This window comes from Egretta garzetta, unplaced genomic scaffold (assembly GCF_000687185.1).
Source record: "Egretta garzetta isolate BGI_Z169 unplaced genomic scaffold, ASM68718v1 scaffold251, whole genome shotgun sequence".
NCBI classification, from domain to species: Eukaryota; Metazoa; Chordata; class Aves; order Pelecaniformes; family Ardeidae; genus Egretta; species Egretta garzetta.
Genome location: NW_009258952.1, coordinates 5,966,746 through 5,988,549, shown reverse-complemented (window position 1 = coordinate 5,988,549; position 21,804 = coordinate 5,966,746). Strand labels below are relative to the sequence as shown.

Sequence of the window (21,804 nt, the reverse complement as noted above, 5' to 3'; positions counted from 1 at the left end):
TTCCAAAGTGCTGAGAGCTGGCCCATTGCTGCTCTCAGCAAAGGCAATCATCATTTCAGCTCCAACTGCAATAACATCAGAGGTAAGTGCTCGAGCAAACATTCATTTTTATACTAGGAATGTAAAGAAGCAAGAGGGGGGAAAAAAACCCCATAGCATTAACTATATCTAAATAATGGTAATATCTGTTTATACAGACCTTGCATCTGGTAGCTATAGGGAGCCTGTCCAGGTTGAGGTGTGCTAAAGCTGGCACCGTAGCTTAGAAATCCTGTCTGTCCAGGTGACTGTGACTGTGCCAATCCACCTTCTGTCTTGATGCCTGCCCACAATGCACCTAAATCAGTTAGTGACAGCAAATCTATTTGTTCATATTCGAACAGGGATGGAAAATAAAATCACTTAATTAACAGCATTTTTAACATATACCTACTACTGCATGCGTGAGAGAAGAAATATTGAGAGCATGCACAAATGAACAGGGTAAGGGCAGTCTAAAAGCACACATAAAACTGAAGTTCACCAGGGAGAGGTTAAATTCAAAACTGTGTTTCCAATAACTGCAAAAGAAATTTATACATGAACAGGAAGTTGCATTATTCCTTTTTTCCTTTCCTGCCAGAGGCTAACTTTTCCATATATTCATGACATTTCACAGAGGTAGATTAGCGACTTTATATGATTTTACTGAAGCATAGCATAGCCAAGCTCTCCTGCCATCCACCCATTAATGACATAACTGAGATTTGCATGGTATAATATTCCTACATGAAAATTACATGGCTCCGAGTGCAATGGCTTTCTAAGGAATTAGAAGTGGATAAAGAGAACCAGCAGCATTAAGCATAATGATGATTTTCAAAGCTAATTAAACACTATAGGAGGCATTCAGTCTTTTAACAAATAAACACCTAACAGACAGGAACTATTCCTGAAGCAATCTCCCAAACTGGGAAAAACACAGCAGAGTCATTAATCTGCACTGACAGGGAAATCCATTACACATCACATTACCCTCTCATTTCCAAATTTAGTAATAAAAGAATCCAAAGTGCAATTAAATGAATGACTTGCCTCCCAACTTCAGTGATTCTTCCCCCAATTTGTAAGGCAACAAGCAAGTAAATATCAGCAAGTGAAACACTGAGGAAATGCACACAATTCAGCCTCTGTCTCTTAGTTTTAATTATAAGGCTGTCCCAACATGAACTACCATTTAAAAATAATTATAGCCAAAGCAATGGAAAAGTAATACAATACTCTTAGGTTTCACTGTGGCATTCAGTGATACCTCATTGTTCAGAAACCACCGTTATTTGAACTGAAATTAACTAAGTGTGAATTAGCAACATTCCTTTGAAAACGACTGCTAATCTAAGTCCATTTCCTGGTTGGATTTTTTTTTCTTAAAAAATTCAACAATGTTTGAAGGTAGGAGAGGGCTGAGGCATTACTATGTTTGCAAAACTTCAGTATCTCCCTATATACAAATGGCAGCATGTTTTTTTCTGCCGTTTAAATCCTTATATTTCAACTGCTGTCATTAATTACCCTTAATTCCTTCTGCCAGACCTGCTAACTGCCAGACTAACCCTGTTTGCTTGTTTTTCCCTGATGCTTACTTGCTTCTTCTGTTTCACGTTACAATTCAACGATCAGAATGACGAATCTGACACCTCCTTTCCAAGGGGAAACTCCTGCTATGGATGTTTTGGTATCAGCGATCCCTATTTGTTGTCTGTTTAAGGACTTCTGAAATGCTGATTAAATATTGCTCAGGGAAAGTTTAACTAAATCACGGATTACATTTCTAGTCCAGCTTTAACGGCCTGGTTCAACTCTCCATCGCGGACGAAGAGGGAGGAGACGATCAAAGGCAGCAGCAGGAGGATGCCACTTGAGTGAAGACAACTTGGCACTGATGTGCCCTTTTGCAAACCTCCGTGCAATGAAGAGCCTTTCATCTCCTGGGACTTACTCTTCCCACCTGCTCTCATCCAGAAGGCCTTCACTCATCAAACCTTGCTGCTCCCTTCTCCTTCTCCCAAGCTTAATGCATGCAAGGAAGGGGGAAGGGACAGTGAGAAAACATAAGGGGACTGCCAGGATCTGGAAAGAAGTTGGTAAGCAAAGCCTTTGCTAGATGCTGGTACCAGAGCAGGCAGGAGGAGGGAGCTTCAGGAAATTCTCCAGCCTCCTCGGGGGCTTTGCAGATGAACCAGAGCCAGGAGCCCCTGGGAGGCAGCTGTCAGTGGCATTCCCCTCCACCCCCCTTCCTGCCTGCTTGGCTGTGCCGCGGTGGAGGTGGGGGAGTGGAAAAATGAAGAGGCTAGAGGTGCATTCGAGACAGCACCTTCCAAACCCTGCCCTAGAAAGAAAACTTCAGGGAGGCTGAGATGGGAATTCACTATTACTTTTTCTTCCAGTACGTCCCAGAGCAAAGAAACAAGGGTTTTTCCTTTCACGTACATTATAGGCCTCCTCAGTTTATACCTTCTGGAAGCTCTCTGCCTGGACAAAAGAAAGGGGTACACGGGGTCTGAGCTGCAGACCCAAGAGGAGAATTTTGGCTCCAAACAAGGCTTCAGCTCTTGCCTGTTGAAAATGAGTGCCCCAGGGTTCCCCACGTAATTTATTTTGGGAGCACAGATTATATGATGTGCCTTAAATACGCAAAAATATATATGGTGGTAGGCCCCAAAACTTTCTAATAGTTATTTGCTTTTAAATATTACTCCTATGAAGTATATCAGCACAAAGCACCTTAGCTTTAGTCACAAGGTGCTGGCTGAAAAGAACGAAACATGTTAAAATCCACTCCGGAGCTGCGGGTTTCAGTGGTCAAAAGCAGCTCTGCAATGTAAAACGTTAGACAAAATTATCCGGAGTCCTAGGTGCAGGGGATGGACTGGGCAAAAAAGCAAAACAAAACAAAAGAGCAGGCAGGCATGTTAACCCCCAGCGAGCAGTTGCCAAGTAAAGCAACTCTCAATTATAGCTCCAATGACAGCGAGACAGCTAAACTCAAGTAGTGAAATCAAGGCCTTGCTGAAGTCAGTGGGAGTTTTATAGTTGACTTCAGTGAGGTCAGGATTTCCTCCAGAGGAACCAAACAAAAACCAATAAAGTCAGTGTTTGGGCTGCCCGAGCCACCGGAGCCAGCCAAGTATGAACACGAGGTGTCCGCAGGAGAAACAGGTCAAGAAAAGCACGGTGGGGAAAGGAAGGAAGAAAGGAAAAAGCCCAGGGAAATCTGTTATCACACCACCTGATCCAGCTGGAAACAGCAGACAAGCCCTCATCAGCAACACGAGCTTGTGGTGGTGGTGGGGAAGACTCCCCATCTCCAGAGTCTTGAAAATGTAGCTTAAATATCCTTAAAATATTTTGTATAAGTTTAAAATATGTGGATTCAAACTGAAACATCCAATTCACATTTATAACGGTATTTTTGGCAGTAAGTAATCAAGGCTGTAGCCACAGGAAGAATGCTTCCTGGAATCATAATTATTGATGATATATTAATGAAACACATTTTTTAAAGAGGAAATAATCGTCTATTTCTTGTACCCTACTGTTCACAATAATCTGCTGGAGGATATACTTGAGACCCAGTGGATTTCAACTTGCAGATTTCAGCATGAAAGATTCACCAGTTCTGCACTTAAAAGTTTTAATGATTTTAAGGGGCACAGCTTGTACAGCGAGTTCTGTCCTTTTGGTATAAAACTTACATTACCTGAATGTATCTTTACAAAATATACTGCTAAAAGCATGTGGACCGTATATTTTTAATACATTCCCCCAGAGGAATATAAGACTTATTTTCTAATAATGCATCCTTGCTGCTGAACTGCTATGTGGTCTGCCAGCAGACAGTCTGGCAGCAAAATGGTCTCACCCACAGCAGCTTGTTTTTAAATTAATTTTTTTTTTAAATATTTGCTACTTAGTACTATCTTCTTCATCAGGCAGACAGAGCTTTAGTGGCAATTTATCTCAATTTTCACCTCCAGGGAGTTTTAAAAAATTGACAGTGAGATTTTTTTTTTTTTTTTGGTAGGGGTGTTTTTGAATCAATTTTCCACCTGCTGGAAATCAGCACAGCTTCACTGATTCACCTGGGTTCCAGCAATATGGATCAGCTGAAATTCAGACCTTTATGTACTGATGTGCCCTACTGCATTGCTGGAGAGCAGAGCTCCTCGGCAGGTCACCAGGAGCTGTGCCTGTGTAATGCAAGTCCCTAGATCTCATTTCCCATTTCAGTGCTGGTTTTTTTATATCACCAATAAAACCCTAACGAATCTCTCTCCTTGATCCCAAACCAGACTCATCCTCCGGAACAGCTTCTTAGATATTTAATAGATAAATTAAGCATCACTCACTCCTGTGGCAAAACTACCAGTCCTCCATAAGAAATGCTCGAGAGCATGGCTGTCCCACTAAGCACTACATGACGCAGGGGTCACGTAACCTTGTTCTAAAAAACATTTACCTCTGGAATAAAATAACACGGACGTGGTTTCTTACCATACGAAGGGATTCCGTAAGGTTGGCCGGGCTGGGGGTAGGTGGCATAAGCTGTAGCTTGTTGCATCCCCGTTGTAAATTGTGTCTGTCCATACGCAGCCATCGTTTGTGAAGAGGGGGTAGGAAGAATATGTGGGTATGGTCTGCTATTGATTACAAATGACAGAAAATAGGACAGACACTGCATTAGACAGACATGCGTGTACTTATTTTTAGCCTTATTATAATCCTGCTACTTCATTAACACATAATCATAGGCTGTGCTAAACAACAGAAACTGTAAGACAAAGGCAGAACAATAAGAAATCAATAATAAAAGAATAAGTACAATAAGAATTTTCCAAATTTTTTTCACACACATTCTTAGCATTAAAGAAAAAATAAAAAAATTTTCCCTAGAAGCTGCTGTGGTTTAAATTATGACTTAACAGATGGACCCAATTATTATTTTAAATGAGGTTAAAATCTGCCTATTTCAGTTATTATTACTACTACTACTATTATTATTTTTAAAAGATATCATACTTGGAAGGGTAAATCTGTGGTGGGGAGAACTGATGTGTTTGTCTTGGGCTGAAACCACTGCTTCCAATTGCTGCACCAAGGAGAAAAGAAAGCACACAGAAGTGTAAATACACACACCAAAGATAAATATTATTTTTCCTAATAGAATTTCAGGGTATTAACAAGATTTTAATTAAATTTAAATATCATTGATACCTTTAGATAGAAAATAATATTTTAGCAGGAACTATACAAGAATGTTTAACATTAAAATCTTGATTACAAATTTCAAATACTAAATTGCCCCTTTGTACAACTCCTGGGCAATAGTTTATTCTCTGCTCGCACACAGACAACATTTTCAATGCAAACAATCTATTTCCTATTGGAAACATTTCCCTCCATATTTTCAAAGGATTATTGATATCTCAAGTGCAACATTTTATTAACTTTCAGAATTTTTAAGACCTATGTTTTATGAAGGAGCTTTATGCGTGCCTCGATTGAAAACATATGGCCAGCTTCAGAGCACGTGCCCCTTTTTTTTTTAAATAATTCCATAATGCAGACCGATGTATTACCACATTACACTTCCTTCTCTTTTTTTCCCCCATCTTATCTGCTTTCTAAAACGCTTTCAGATCTTCAGAACACTCAGCATTGCATAAAGATGCCACGACCAATGTGCCAATTTTCTTAGTGAAACACTTAAGCCTAGGAGGCTAAAATAGCGAGCTTCTCCCCCACTGCCGACACAGAGCTTCACGCCAACCCATCCCCATTTCTTTCAGTATTTTTGGGTGCTGCCAAGAGCGTGGAGGATGTGCCGGCGTGCTCCGTTCCGGGCAGTATTTTTGGGAGCCCTTCCCTCTCTGGGTACTCTTCGGGTGCCATTTCTTCCCTAGGCCCCAAGGTGGGTTTTGAAGCCTTTGCCAGGAAGGGGTCAGCAGCAGGTTATGAGACTACTGTAAAATCAGACAGCCGGAGAAACAACAGGCCCCATTGCTAAGTACTTGGAAATAAACAAGGCACGGATAATTACCCTTCGCCAGCTACCCCTTTCCTGGCCAACTACAGGGAAAATCCATCATCTTTACACTCCGGGAGCACTCGCGAAGCGTGGAGGGAAGCAGGGAATCCCTTTCCATGCCTTCCACACCTGGTAAGTTTTTCCTTCTGTGGCCTGCGAGGCTGCAGGTACGTCAAACATTAGGGTCCGGCCTTTAGGCAGATCACCACAGATGTACATAGCTACTAGTAAACACACTACCTTTTCTTCTTTTGGAGATTTAAAATTCTCCAGAAACTTTTTTTTTTTTTTTTGGCTTTCAAGTTTGATACTTTCATACCCAACAGTGTGCGCAGAAAATGGAGGCTGCGACAAGAACCAGAAAAGGGTTGGCTACTTGGAGCCTGACTGGTTGCGAGATGTCAAATTTTGCCACTGTGAAAATATAACCCCACAACATAAGATTAAAAAGATGAAAAAGATCCTTTTTTTTTTTGATTTGCACCATAAAAGCAATGTGCTAGAAATGCCACCGTTAATCCACAGGTATGGCAAAACTGTGTGAAACATCTTAGGATTTTCTCACAGTGTTTGCCTCCTGTATGTTAGAAGCTAAAACGTGTTTGGCTTCCAGAAAGAAAAAAAAAAGCCTGACAAAAGGATGAATACCTTGATAATAATAAATTACAATAAACGAGGAAGAACCTACCCCTCAATTACAACACTAATCACAGAGGCAGGTATGTTCACTCACAGAAAACAAAAGAGTAATTACTCTGGGCCAGAATACTCCCTAGTGAGACTCCCACTGAAGACACCGGTGGACATTAATCAGCCTGATGCTGTAACGCTCCTTACTCGAGGAAAACTCCTATTGACTTACACCGTCTGAGGAAGATGAACAGGGAGAGGCATAAGCTGCAAAGCGCACACCACTTTTTAACAGCGGCGTATGGGTTTAGACCACATGGGATAAGAAAATAGTAAATGAAAAAAAAATGCTGAGCTTAAAACCTTTGTTTATTCCTTACCTGATCCTGAGAAATTGTCTAAAGACCCGTCTGTGGTAGTAGTAGTAGCAATCTCACTGCTGCTCATTGGTTCTGTTTTAACTATAGAAATATAAATAAAATATATTCTATATGCACCTAATATTCTTGCACACGCATGCACACACACTCACTGCAGCCACAAATTCAATAAAACAAAAATCTGCTGAAAATGTTTTAAATCATGGCCATTGGTATTTTGCATTTCATGTATTTGTATATACAAACAATGCAAAGTACTGGCAGCTATGATTTACACATACATATAAAATGACCAAGAGGGTTATTTCTGTCCCCAAGGAATAAGAGCCACTGTAACAAACCAGAAGTCCCCATGCAACTCTCTGCACCTGTCCTGATTCCTCTTAATCCTGCAGACCCAACAATAAGGGTCCACATTTCGATCAGGTCACACAGACATTTACAGGTTGGAAAGACAGCAATTTGAGTAAGACAAAAAAGGAAATAATTTTTAAATCGGTTTCTGTTCACTTTTTTTTTTCTCCCCATCCAAGTAACTTTTCAGAGGAAAAACAATTTCTAATGAAGTAAAACACTTTCCCCATGGTGGATTTCTCCTCTCAAAATGAAAACCAACTCCATACTCAGCAACCCTGAATACACATAGGGGACACAGTCCTCACCGGATACTTCAAAGAATGCTTTTACATTTTATTCCCTCTGCACCAGGAACACAACACGGCTGTCAGAGAGTGAAAAAGAATGAGAGTAAGAGAGATTCTCTCCTGGCTCATGCTGCTTCATAATTAATTATTAATTAATGGCTTTTAATAAAGCCTCAAGTAAATAAGCAAATTTCCCTTTCGGTTACTCCAGCGCAATCTCAGTAACAGCAGTATTCTGATCCATGGAGCAAGGCGGGGGCTGACCTGGCATGGATGTAAACGGGCACAATACCTACGCCCAGGGAGTTACCAGATCAGCATGACAATCTCTCAAATCCATTTTTACATACCTATCTTTTGGAGTTACAGCACACCAAAAGCAACTGAGGATGACGTTTCAGAAAACAACGGAGCTGATCTTACCATCAGCATCCCACCGCTTTCACTCTTGTCGACACGCACAGTCGCCACTTCCCACACACCAGCGCTGGTGCATACCTGACCTTTCAGTGAGGCAGTTCAGTAACACTGCCGAAAGTGAATCTAAGAAACCCAAGGCAAGCTGCACCCCATTTGACATGTAAAGCCTTAGTGTCATCTCAATATAGGCATGCGTGTGTGCATGTATGTTCGTGTATACATATGTGTTCAGGAATTGCAACCATCACTTGCAGAAACCCTTTTGGCGCCAGGTTTGCAAAGGATGAGGGAGAGGCACTTTCCCCTTTTGACAAAGGACCTTTCCTTTCCAATCCAAATTCTTATTTCCACATGCCTCGCTATTTCCTTCACCTGACCTCATCCAAGAGATTTACATGCAACCTCTCAAGATTTTACTAATTGCCTACTATTTTCTTTCGATGCTCATGCAGGATGTGTTGTCTGCACACACTAGCTCAGGGGATCAATACTAGCTCCACACAAAACTCTGCTATGTGTGCATTAGCAAGCAGTGCAGCTCAGTAAGAAAAGTTTCATGGAGTGAAATGGTTGATGCAGAGGGTCCAGTATCCACAGTTGAGGCATTTTTGGGGGTTCATGCTAGGTTTAGTCTTGCCCCAAGGAGGGAGCACCCATCAGCAGCTGGATAACATTAGCTGCACTCGGCAGAGCACCTTTTCTGAAAGAAGTGAAGTCCAAGAGACTCCAGAAGGTGAATTAACATGTTGGTGAGAAGGGGTGGCCAAGAGGTTCACTTCAAGAGTGCACTCATGACCTGAACTACAACTCTAATACAAATGTATTTCTTAAAAACACAGCATATAACATATCCAACACCCATTTCATAACTAAATACTGAAAGTCTAACACACAGATGCAATAAAATATTTGTTGCAAAGTGTCTATCCCAAGCAATTTTCCGGAATCCAGAATTTTACAGCAAGTTCTACAGTTTGTTAATCTAGTTACCAAGAATTATAGCATCTACATTATCTTCTGCTTTTTCTTAGAAGTTTACCACAGCGGCATTTTACAGTCAGATGAATACTTCCCTCATAGATTACTCCAGCTTCCCCCCAAACTTGCAAGTCTTCTGAACCTGATTTCCATAATGCAATTATACTTTTGGAAATAACACTGAGAGATGCTTTCCTCTGTAGCTGACAGCTGTGAGGGAGGAAAAGAGAGGAATATGAGACAGATCAACCTAACTTGGGGTAAAAGGTGGAAGATTTCTCAACATGCTTTCTTCAAACTCTTCCCCTCTTCTCTACTGGAGAAACAATTCTTCCATATTCCTTGTAAAATAAAATATCATCATTTGGATCACTGCAAACTAGCAGCCCAAGGACTACACTGAGACACTCTATCGAGACCTACAGCATCGTTTGTTCTAGATAAAGATTTTTAGGATAATTTCTTTCCAAGGAGATGTAAATGCCTGCCTTGCCATTGGTTTAAAAGCCTACTTCACATGCACTGTTTGCCACCAATCTGGATCTCAGATGCTTGTTAAAGATAGCATTTTGGGAAAAACTTCATCAAAATGGAATTTCTGTCTCTATGAATCAGGAGCAATACTTGAGTGCAACCACACAACTTTTGAAGATACAGGGAAACATCTATGAAATACACTGCAGTGCCTTCTTCATGGAAATGAACTCTAGTTGCTGAGGTGCTCACAAATTTTTCACAACAACTGTTCCTTATCTCTCCTCTCTCAACCATTGTATTTCTGGAATATATGAAAAAAATTGGATGAGAAAGGCTGTTCACAGTATTCCTGATCTGGATACCCATTAGTAGGGTGATAATAAATAAGCCCTATCATCCTGTCTTTAGGAACAACCATGACCTTAACAGACCTTGTGCCACAACTAGTTGGGAATTTAATAAAGATGGATAGGAACTGAAAAGCCTTCCATTCCCCAAGCATTTTAATCAAAATGCCAGAAAAAGACTGTATATTTCCTTCTATCTGAGCCTAAAAATACTTCAAGAGGGTGAAAGCTTGCTATACAAAGAAATACACTGAGATGAAACAGCCATGATTTTACCAGCTGGAAATATTCACCATATGGATTCTCACTGCAAAGGAAGGTCTCTCATTTGCCCAAGGCAAAAACTAACCTGCAACAGAGCATATTTTTCCCCAGAATCAAGGGGAAAGAAGGGATTTCTTGAGGTTACAAGTCTTCCACTCTATCACAGTGGCGCGTCAGTAATCCACATCTATCCTGAGAGACGTATGGAGCTGTCGGAAGCAAGGCATTGGAAGGGCACGGATCTGGCCCTGCTGCATGCTCCTTAAGCATGCTCTGGATTTCAGCCCTCCGCATTTTCCATGACAATTAACATTTCTGCAACGTGTCCTAAGCTTTCACAGGATGACACCGGGCAATCAGTGGGAATATTGCCACATTTACACAGAACGCATTGCAAGCTTGCCAGTAACTTCCAACAGCTTGCCAGTAACTTCCAACAGCATGCTCAGTCGTGGCAGAGACCTCAGAAAGCAAAACAGGAGAGTTCCCCCTTCTGCTTTTCCTTTATCAAAACAGACCTTTACAGAGGTACAGATTTATCAGGCTTGCATTATAGAGACAGACTCTGATTTAGCAATACGCTACGAAGTTTTAGTGCCAGCAAAATCATTCATGTAATAAAACAGATTATCAACAAGAAGTTGAAGAAGAAATCTAATGTATTCCTACTCTGCTGCAAAAATCCAACATTTAGAATTACTGATATAGAACTGATTTATATACCAAGGAGCTTAAGAAGCTATGTCAGAGAGACATTTTTCTTCCTTATTTTTCTTTTCTAGTCATTTATGAGATTCTAAAGCAAAGATTTAAAAAGAAACTGTAAGAAAACAACACAACAGAATAACAGAAAAAATAGGAGTAGCAGCTAATAACACACATGCTAGCTCTGAGAAAAAAAGCATTAAGATTCTGAGATAGCAGAACTGCTGATTTAGCGTTATGTTGGTTGTCAAGATATTTCTTCCTAAGACATTCGGAGATAGCAAGTGCAATGTGCCCTGTTTCGTCAGCCATATTACAAAAGGTGGTTAATAACGACTACATGGCAGTTTCTAAACTCCACCAAGAGAGAGAACTTCAGACTAGAACCCACAAATTCATGTGGTTCATTGGCCAAGGAACAACTTTCTGAGTTCACAGCTCATCATGCAGTCACTGCCATATATAGCAGTAAAGAGTGCTACGAGGAATAAGAAGCTAGTTGTTTTAAATATGGATTTAGAGACCTAACATTTGGCCATTCCTAACACAAAAGTGATACAAATACATCATAAAGACTGCACCTTCAAGCATGCAAAAAAGTAAGGTTCTTAAATATCTTTTCTATTATCTGTAATATTTATAAGGCTTGCTCTACTGAACTAGTCTTTGTTAACAGCTCTGCCATGTACATTAAACCAGAATAGAAATATTGTAAACATGGCTGAGTTATTAAATCAGTTTTGATTTTGCAGTTTTAAGACTGAATTAATACTGTAATGTTATAGTCTTTGTATTATACAGATAAGTGGGCAAAATGAAGTAATTCCTGGCTGACAGCTGTTCACAGGGCACAGAGAGTCCCAAAAAAGTAAGTAAGGCTGTTAGTTTGTTTATAGATGTACATATAAATACAATCTCTAGCCCCATTTTGTTCTGTCTCAAGGCGACATCTTCAAATGTTAGTAGCTAAACGTTATGTTGATACAAATTATCACGATAGATGCTGCCCCGCTATATCTTGATTAGAGTCTTTTATGTATCTATTACTATTCATACACTATTTTCCTTTATACCATCCTCTTTCTGTACCCACTAGAAGTCCAAAGCTCAACTGAAAGCTCAAAGAAAATTATCTATCATTAACAGCAGGACAAAAATTCTACCTTGAATCTCTAAGCTGACGATATTTTCCATTATTTTATTCAAACTCTCAACTGTTTTGTACTGAAAAAACTTGCAATTATAAACAGCTTACTAAGGATTACAGGTTACTTATAAACAGGTTACTCAATTATACTAATTCCTATCCAGGACGTTATTCTCCCTTTTTATCACAGATTATCAAATCATCAGCTCCTGGCCATGAAGCCCGATAAACTTACTTGCTTTTGCTTCTCAAAGCAGAGGACTCTTCCTCCATCTCATTTGTCTGGAAATTACCAGAAGGCAATTACTACAAGGTAATTTCCAGCCTAAATTTATGTTCAGTTTTCAAAGAAAGTCCCTGCTCAAAGCAGCACATTCTAGTTCAAGCCCAGACTGTGTCCTGCTTTCCCCTCCTCTGATGTGAGGAGGCTTCAAAACTTCTTCAGTATTCTGACTGCAGCCAACACCTAGCCTTCACTGCGTGCAGGGTTCCCCCATGACCCTCATCCTCCTCTTATGTTACACGTTACAACTGAAAGAGCCTTAATGTCACAGGAACCTGCTCATCTAGCAGTAAAAACCCTAAATTTACAAAGAAATGGCATCGCTGCTACAGTGCAAAATCAGAAAGAAAATTCAAAACCATCTAGGTGGAGACAAGTTTTGATAGTATTTGTAACTGCTAATCAAGATTTAACCTGGATATTTGAGAAGTAGTGTCACAGGTTAAAATAGTCTCATTCACTGCAGTTAGGAGATGAGAATACCCGAGTCAAACTAATGTTCTTACCCCTTCACACTCACTTGTCAATTTATACCGAATGATTGTATCTCTCCTATCCAAACAGAGGCAGCATATATCCAGAAACAATCCTGTTAAAGGTGTTATTGCCTATTTCTCTTTTTTTTTTTCTATCTTTTTTGCCTTCTTAAGTCCTCGATTGGGAATCTGACCATGGCAACTCCCCTACACATGTGTAACAGTTTGCACCGTGTCCGTGTAGAATATCCATACTCTTTAAGAAAGCCAGACAGAATGACCACACAGCATCACAGCCCCAGGCATTAATGGAAAAAAAAAAAAAAAAGGTTGTCTTCAGCTATGTTCTAAAAACACGGAGGGCTTCAAGTCAAGAGACAGCATCATGGAGAAGTCAAGCCCGCTCGGCCATTCAGGAGTACAAGACCAAGACATAAAGACAGCAGCAGAAAGACAAAGCAAGTGGGGCCTGTCATAAATCAAAAATAATATCCTCTACTTTTGGCCAGGATCTGAACTCCAGGACTGCCAGACTTAAAGCCAAATTCACATGGACAAAGAGGAATAGCACCAGCTTGCATTCCCCTCCACCCAGCAGCAGCAGCGGCAAACTCCCCAGCTTCTCATCAAACCAGGTGGCACAGGTACTCCACTCACTGACCAGGGGTCAGATGACATGGCTAACTCTGAAGTGTAACCAAATCTCATGCTTTTTTAGCTACCTCTGATAAGCAAAAACCCCTCAGAAGACTACAAGATGCAAATGGAAGTGCTAAATCATCGGAAGGGTCATAAGTCCCTGAATTTGCTAAGGCTCTTCAAATACCACCCTATTGTCTCTTAAGGTATGACCTTAGACTAGATTTAGATGTCCTACTCCTGTTCCATGGAGTTTCTGCTGGTGCACACCGACAGCAGGGATGAATTTCCTTCTCTTCTGTATTACTGGCCAGGTGTAGGATGTTCCTATCCTATGCTGCACAATCACCCAATTGCACACATGCGGACCGTACATAACAGGCTGGTCCCACTGGAGAGCCGCCGCACCTAGCACAATGTGTTGCAGTTACAGTTTTTGGTGAAGTACTGAGTATCTTGACAGCTTCCTGACATCCTGCAGCCTGTGCAAAGCCACTGTGTCAGCGGGGCTCTTGGACCCTCAGGCACGCTCAGAGGGTGCTCGCACATCACCACGCTCCATCCAGTCTGGCATGGCACATGCTGCAAAAACATTCATGAGAGGCTTGCAAAAATAAAACTATATTAAAATAATGGTGCTTCCAAGATGTTCCATTCTTTTTTTAAGTCCTTTATCATTTGAAGTATTTTCTTTCCCTCAGATGTCTGTGGGAAGCAGTATTGCTATTGACTTCTCATTTAAACGAGGCCCTTTTTTCATGAAAATGTTATGGGGGAAAACAAAATGGTGAAGCTTTCACAAACAAATGCACATACATACAGGAAAGACTATTAATAAATACATAAATATTTATTGGCCAGGCTCCTCCTTGAGACCTTGCAACAGGAGATGCTGGACTGAGCCAAGAGAGGAGTAGACAAGGTATTTCACTGGCCAAAAACCTATGAAAGAGGAATAATAGAGCATTGTGCTACATGTGCTCAGAACAGGCGGAAGGACTCTTAGGGAAGCAGGAGAATAAAAGCACAGATAAGACAAAGAGTCTGGAAGGAAGCCAACGTAATACAGCAAGAAGAAAAAAAGAGAAGAGTAGCGAAGAAAAGATAGTCCAAGTCAGCCCCTTGCCTTCACATAAATGGGCAGAGTGATGCGTATGTGTTTTTTACCCTCCAGAAGTGGCAGCAGGTTGAAGACCAGATTACTAACCCCTACAGACCCCTAGGTTGTTTTTGCCAGTCTCAGGCCTGGGACCACTGCAGTCTTTGCCTCTGGCCACACAACTGTCCTCTTGCGCTCTTCTGGGGCTGAGTAAAGGAGTTAGCATTGATAGTTCTTGATACTAACAGCCTACTGAAATGCAAAGATTATATTCACCTTGACCAGGCTATTATTTCAGGCTTTCTAAATACAGAGGTATCCCTGCATAAATTACAAGTTTCATACCATCAAGCTTTTCATCCCAAACACAAGCCTAGAAACTTCAGCACACATAATTGGCAGAAACTCCAGAAATGAGCAATTAAAAGATACCAGAACCCAAATATCTCCCAAAAGAGGATCATTTTGTCTGATGGCCATCACCTACCACAACTTTGCACCCCGAAGTACACAAAATTATGAATAACTATCAAAAATTATTAATAACTTTTAGAAAATTAAAAACTATTCACTACCAGTGTGCAGGCTTGATTGCAATACCGAAAAGCTATTTTGACTGCTACAAAGTACTGGAATTTCAATGAATACTCAACATATCATTACTTACAGAAATCTACATAATGTGCCATAATGATGACCAGCTCATACTTTCTCTATGGACTTCAACATCTTACTCCACCATTACTTCAGAAAACATTGAAAACAATTTTTTCTCCATTCTGCAATATTGCAACTTGACAGCAAACATACTACACAGCGCTGCCTTTTGAAACCCTGAAGATGGATTTATGTTCAACAGACTTAAAACAACCTTTCTAATGGCCACCCATCAGATAGTCACGTAGTGGGGAGCTTTGAATGCCTTTGTGTGGGATCTCATTCTCATGTTGCAGCAGGTACTTAAAGAGTAAGAACCCTTTTTTTTTCCAAAGGAATTTTTATGTCCAACTCCCTTTGAAGCCTCCCTTCCTATGTATCTTTGAAAATCTGATCTTCAATTTGTTATCCATTTTCCCTTCCCGCCTGATATGGAAGTGCCTTCTCCTCTTCCTTCCAAACACTCTAAAATGAGGGGAGAAGCAGGTCCATACTCCTAACGTGAATGAAGTGCAGTTGCTTGGAGAACCATGGCTCCTTCTCCCCAATCTTCACCTATTCTTTTCCACTTCAGTTGCATAAAACTTCATCTTGATGGCCCACAGGCTTCTGTTTCTCACTCTATGTAATCCATCAGAACTGATTTACATTCTTTAGATAAAAGTAAAGATCACTGTAGGCAGAAACTGGATGCAGTTGTCTGCTACAGAAAACAGCTTTGCTACTCCTTTCAAATTTATTGATTACTTGCAGCCTTTCCCCTCTAAAGTACATCTACCAAAGTGGGCACTGCTGTTGGAATAGCCACTAGCTGTCTGATAAAACTTAACGAATGGCAATTTTATTAGCTTCTGTTGTTATTGTTTCTTTAACTCCTTCCGTATCAACCCACCACAGCAATTTGCTGACAAAGGAAGATTAGAGATAAGGCACGACTATGAACATTTTGATCCTTACTTCAATTCTCTTTTTTTTTTTTTTTAAACAGATTTTCTTAGGCAAGTCATGCAGGGCCAAATTTTTAATGGTGTCCAGCACCTGCTGCTCCCTACAAGAGAGGGAATTTTGTGGAAAAACACTTAAAGAGATCATGGAAAACTCAAATACTGCAGTATTTATATCATCAGCACTATCTTGGCATGCCAGAACTGATTTTTCTAGGTGTCTGTAGCCAGATATTTTAGTGTTACCCCTCTGCATTTGATCCTGGGAAATTTCTGACTGGTCAGGGTCTATAATTTCCATGTTACTTCCCCATCACTGGTTTGAAGACTGTGCTGCCTGTCCTGGAGAAGAGGAAGAAAAAACCCAAACACCAGCAAAGTAATTACTTCTTATTAGCTATGATTTTTTTTAATCAAGATGTTAAGGAAATGCTATGTGTCCCCTCACCACCCATACATCCAGAGCTATGAAGACTGTCTCATGATCTGCAACAAACCTAAAAAAAAAAAAAACTTTGTTCTATAGAAATCACTACACTCTAAAAGAATCCTGTAGAGGAATTGCTATCTGAGTCAAGTAGTAGTAAATCTGACTTGTTTAAAAATCTTTAGTTAGAAGGAAATAAATAGCAGTAACCCAAAACCCCCTGAATTTCTTCAGCTGCAGTCCTCGGCCAGCACTACCTGGTCAGTCCTGCACTACAGTAATTTTGCTTTACCAAAGTGCAATTAAGCACACAAAGAGTTATTATATCAAAGCTGCACGCAGAGATTAAACTCAGACTCAATCATACAACTAAATCCCCATTCAGTGCTTTGAAAATTTACCACTAAGTGTGAAGCTAAAAATACTAGCTAATAACAGTGAGCTATCTCCCAACCACATCCTCTTGTAGAACAACATCAATAAGAGACAAGTCTGAAAATGTGCCTTAGAGGAATTAATGAACATTTGTTTGAAACGGGGCCATTTCACTTTGGGACAGGGTTTTTTTTCCTTCTTTTTTTTTTTCCTCCCCCTCATCTAGTGAACATATCCTGCACTTCGGGGTATGGAAATTTGCCTAAATCACACCCCTAGTCAAATCAAATTTAACATATCTTTACAAGATATTTATGACATGCGAATACCTGGAGGTCCTGTTTCTCATTCACATGAAGGTCCCTTACACCAGAAAAAGAGGGCTCTTTCATGTTAGTGAGAATGAGCACATTGTAGATTAGACATTGGTTTCACATATTATAATTAACGTGAAGCTTCAGCAACCCACATCTCCACTCCACGTGCAACAAGCAAGCAAACCACACCGCAGCATTTTAAGAAAGGTGTTTGGCAAGCCCTTACAACTGCATCCTTACAATCTGCCACTTGTGTCTCAGCAGGATTCTGCTTCAAGAATCTCAGAAAAAATAATTTTGCTTTGCCTTTCATTAAAGAAAAATAAGAACCCCTTGCTTCACTCACTCCATTTTTTCTTAAGCCTGTTTAGCAGCTCAAGCAACCCAAACCAAACATTTTCTCAAGATAAAACAGATTAACAGCAAAAATTCCACCTTTGGATTCTTAGGCATCTGCTTCGCTCACAAATTTTGTCTCTTGGCACACATCTAATTCAGAAATAAATTATTCAATTATGTTTCTTTCACAACCTTTTCCTTCTTTGTCACTTAAGAGCAATCAGAGACAGGAATTTTCAATTTAGAAAGCTTAGACCAGAATCACCAAGCACAAGCTATTTCTGGGGACGCTTTCTGGACAACATCTGAAAACGCATGCTGAGTGCCCACGCCTGCGGCACCCACCGCAGCCACCCAAACCTGCGGGGGTCTGTGTGCTAGGGCTTAGCAACCAGTCTGCAGTGCTGAGGAGGGTCATGTCACCTGGGGGAAAAGGGCAAACAAAAGAAAACCATTTGGCTTCGTCTCAGAAGGTAAACGTGTATTGCAGGTTATAGCTTTCTGGGTAGAATTCAATTGAAACGAGTAAGCCCAAATTTTAAAATTCTCATGTCAGATAAACAAGTTACCATGATTCCATTTCCTTTCTTCAATAAACTCTGATACCCACCTAGAAGTTGGGATACTATTTCCAAAATTATTTGCTACCTGAGGTCAGTGCATGAACAGATACAACACACAGCTAATTACCTGACAAAGTACTATTAAGCACCCCATTTTTCAGAGCGTATGTCTCCACACAACAACTACTTCGAGCAAAAAGTCGAGCCAGATGGTGAGTGTCTTTCAGTGTTTCAAGGAACACTCCCTATTTTTCGTGCTACCAAAGAACCTTCAAGTTACATGGAAGGTATAAAAGCGGGTGAACTTCACAGCAAAGGCTTTCACAAGCAAAAAGAATTTTAATTTGAAAGGGTTGAGCAATTTTATACTGTACCAATAACGGGTATATACCTGATAATCGGACATAAAAATATAATTATGTACTCGGGCATTAAAAAGGAGGAAGACTTATCTGTGGACATGAAGTATTTTTCTGCTTAAAACTACATTAACACATTAAGCACTTAATTTACTCTTTAAAAAGCTACTTTTTTTTTTTCCTTTTTTCAAATGGCTTAGAATTTGCTGGCAGCAATACTTTTACAGCAACAGCAAAAAGTAAATTGTACACAAGTCTGGCACAAACGCCTGTTAATCTGATAACCCATAAACCCTCCCCACTACAGAGGACTCCAATTAGAATGAATAACAGAGATGTTTGGGGAATTGAGGGGGACGACATCTGTTTGATTGACATGTGCCTTTCCTGGAAGAATGCAATGCACGTCCATAATCCTAAACAGTCTGACAGCACTACTATGACCCAGTTCTTAGGAAAAAAAAAGTCGTATCTTTGCTACAACAGTTGTTTAGCTCTACATTTATACTGAAAAGTATTATTTGAAGATGTGTCATTCTATTTTCTAGTGCTGTATTAAAATCTTTGTCCACATAGCTAGCCATACGTCATCTAATTGCCATAGAAATGCTACAAGAAAGAGTATTTTTCACCGCTTATTATATAAACCCTTCTGTGTTTCATTATATGTCCTTACTGGCAAAGCTGTTAGCTTGTTCTGCTGCTCGCATTCTACTGAGAACAAACATAACTTATCAACTGGCTGACTGCTTCTTGAAAAATAGGTATCAGTTTACCCCATTGAATTACTACACCTGTTTGAATTTTGGCCACTCCATCAGAGCAGCGAGCTAGCCTGAGGAAATTTCAACACTCAGTTTTATTAGCCTACTTGACAAAACTTTCATAGCCTTAGGAGCTTGCAAAAAGTGAGAACATAAAGAAATACTGAAATAGTGAAAAAGACGGAGAGAGTACACCAATTGTAAACACCCCTTTTTTTCTCATCAGTAAACTACCTTTTGGGGGGGGTATTTTTTTTTTTAAGCTCTGCACATATTACTTGCTCAGTCTATTCAAAGCCCATGAAAGGAACATAAACCTGGAATGAAAGCTATTGCTGAAACTCGGTAATAGTAACTAACTGATAAACACTGAGTATCGGCTCGATACACCGTATTACATAAACACATATCACCTAAAACAGTAAAACATTCTCTCTATATGCCTTACAGACTGCAAGAACACCAGTGCAACAGGGAGAAAAAACAAACTATGAGACACTAAAAAAATGGTGGCTCACCTTCTGTGCCATTGGGTGTCATGGAATTATTATTTATATGAGAGTTATCAAGTTTTGGACCACTGGGGGATTCACTACTACCACTTAGTCGGCTATGCGGGCTGGCTAGATCCTGCATTTCCATAGACCTGAAAACAAGATGCAACTAGTTTCAGTGACATATTCGACATGGATTACAGAGGAATTACCTATATGAGACGCAGCCTGCGATTAATCAACATCCCCAAAACACTTAGTAAAAAATGAACAGCTTCTCTCAACTTGATCTTTTCTAGTGCTGAACTCATTTTGTAGCCCCGCACACATGACTGACCAGCTACAGGAATCATTTTTGCAGTTTCTAACAGAATGAAATTTAGATACAAAGTACTGTACTTTAAACATTCATGGCACCTTGTATTTTTAAGATACGTACAAAGAGGAAATCACCAATCTATGAAGACATATATTCTCTTAACAACAAATTCGCACTCTGCTTTTTCAAGATTTACCACTCAGTGGCAATATAATGGGCCTCCAAACCAAATAAAACACTTGAAGCAATTGTGGAAACCTATCATCTACTGACAGGGAATGAGATATTCCTGATGTATGTGTTTACTCTGGCAAACTACTTAATTGTTCCTCTGTTTCCGTTGAAACAAATGCAGCATTAAAACATTATTATGTCTGCTCACTTGTTTGCTTTGTGGATTACATAAAGCGTGCCCAACTGAAAAGGGATATGACCAACATACAGTGAATCCATATAGGCGTTCGTATGCCTTAGCACTCTGCTGGATCTCAGCAGCTGTCACTTAGTCAAAATAAGAAGAGAGCAATTCTGATTCAAAGCAAAAATTAAGCATTTATACAGCGCACAAGCAGCTGAATATTTCCAATTTGTGTTTTTAATAGCCTTATATAAAAAAGCCAACAGCCATCCCCACCGGGACATACTCCTCGGTTGATGCTGGGGAAGCTTATGATGGAAATGCCCCATCCTTCCATTTCTTTATACCTAAAACTTGTGATAATGTTATTTGATGTACTCAGTCTAAGTAATTGCTCCCAGTAGAAATTTCATGTGTTACTGTGCCTCCAAGGCACTTGAACCAGTAATTTTTCAGCTTAAAAGAAATGCTTTGGCTCTTTTAAAGACTATTAAAATTATATAAAAAATTCCTCCCACAGTAATGGTATAAATATCCTTAAGCCTAAGTGTCATTTCAGCTGTGGAGTTTTCACATTTCAACTGAGATTTTATCACAAGTTCTAAACACAAATCTTTCACTTTATATTTCACTACCTAAACCAATCTACACATAAAAAAGGATGATGTCGCATTGAGTTTGAAAAGCCAGTGCCTAATATAAAGTCAAACAATTTAGAGAAAAAGTGTACGTGCTCGTGGTTTACAGACTTGGTTGCAGAAAAAATGACACTCCTGCACTTACTCATCTGCTGAATGCAGAAAACATAAGAATAAGTATTTACGTATCAACTGAAGTTAAAAAAAACCCAAACAAATAAAAGGCTTGCAGAAAAATAGCAATTTTCAATCAAATCCTTACCTGCAGCTTGAGGAAACAGCAACATCTGAACTGGTTTGGGACTTCTGCACCTGTAAACCAGGGAAAGAAACAGAAGCCTCTATTACTCCGCTTTACTACGAGGCCTTAATTTAAAGAAAGGATATCACCACGGATGACAATTCTGTCCTTTAAACCCAAAATGAGAGGAGGAGGGCGCGGTGGCCGTGAAAGGCATATTGTCTTTAAATTGAAGGCTCAACTGTTGTTTCCTCGGCAGGTCTCTCTCCCTCCTCCCCGCGCCGGGGGACGGCGGCCAAGTGACGGGATAGTGATTCATCAGGGGCCCGTGACAGCTGCAGAGGGGCTCACTCCTCCCACGGCACCACACGGCACGGCACAGCCGAGCACCCCCGCAAAGGTAACCCCACCGCGCCGCCCCGCCAAGGGCAGTGGGAGCCGCGGGGCCGCCCC

At 40.3% G+C, this 21,804-nt stretch overlaps 1 protein-coding gene across 9 annotated transcripts in view; it reads right to left on the bottom strand.

The window, feature by feature from the left end:
* EYA1 (EYA transcriptional coactivator and phosphatase 1) overlaps positions 1-21,416 on the bottom strand; it is an 84,777-nt gene extending 63,361 nt beyond the window's left edge. For 2 of the 9 annotated variants that reach the window (XM_035890094.1, XM_009634503.2), the window contains exons 1-5: positions 21,373-21,416; positions 19,820-19,947; positions 5,059-5,128; positions 4,534-4,676; positions 200-361 (exon numbers count right to left, since the gene is read on the bottom strand). In XM_035890094.1, coding sequence (XP_035745987.1) covers positions 200-361; positions 4,534-4,676; positions 5,059-5,128; positions 19,820-19,943 — 499 coding nt within the window. In that variant the 5' untranslated portion in view covers positions 19,944-19,947; positions 21,373-21,416. Of the gene's footprint in view, positions 1-199; positions 362-4,533; positions 4,680-5,058; positions 5,129-7,077; positions 7,159-11,087; positions 11,113-19,819; positions 19,948-21,372 lie in introns of those variants that run through there. The other 7 variants (XM_035890093.1, XM_009634498.2, XM_009634499.2 and 4 more) reach the window with 7 other exon arrangements.
* Positions 21,417-21,804: the final 388 nt, after the last annotated feature.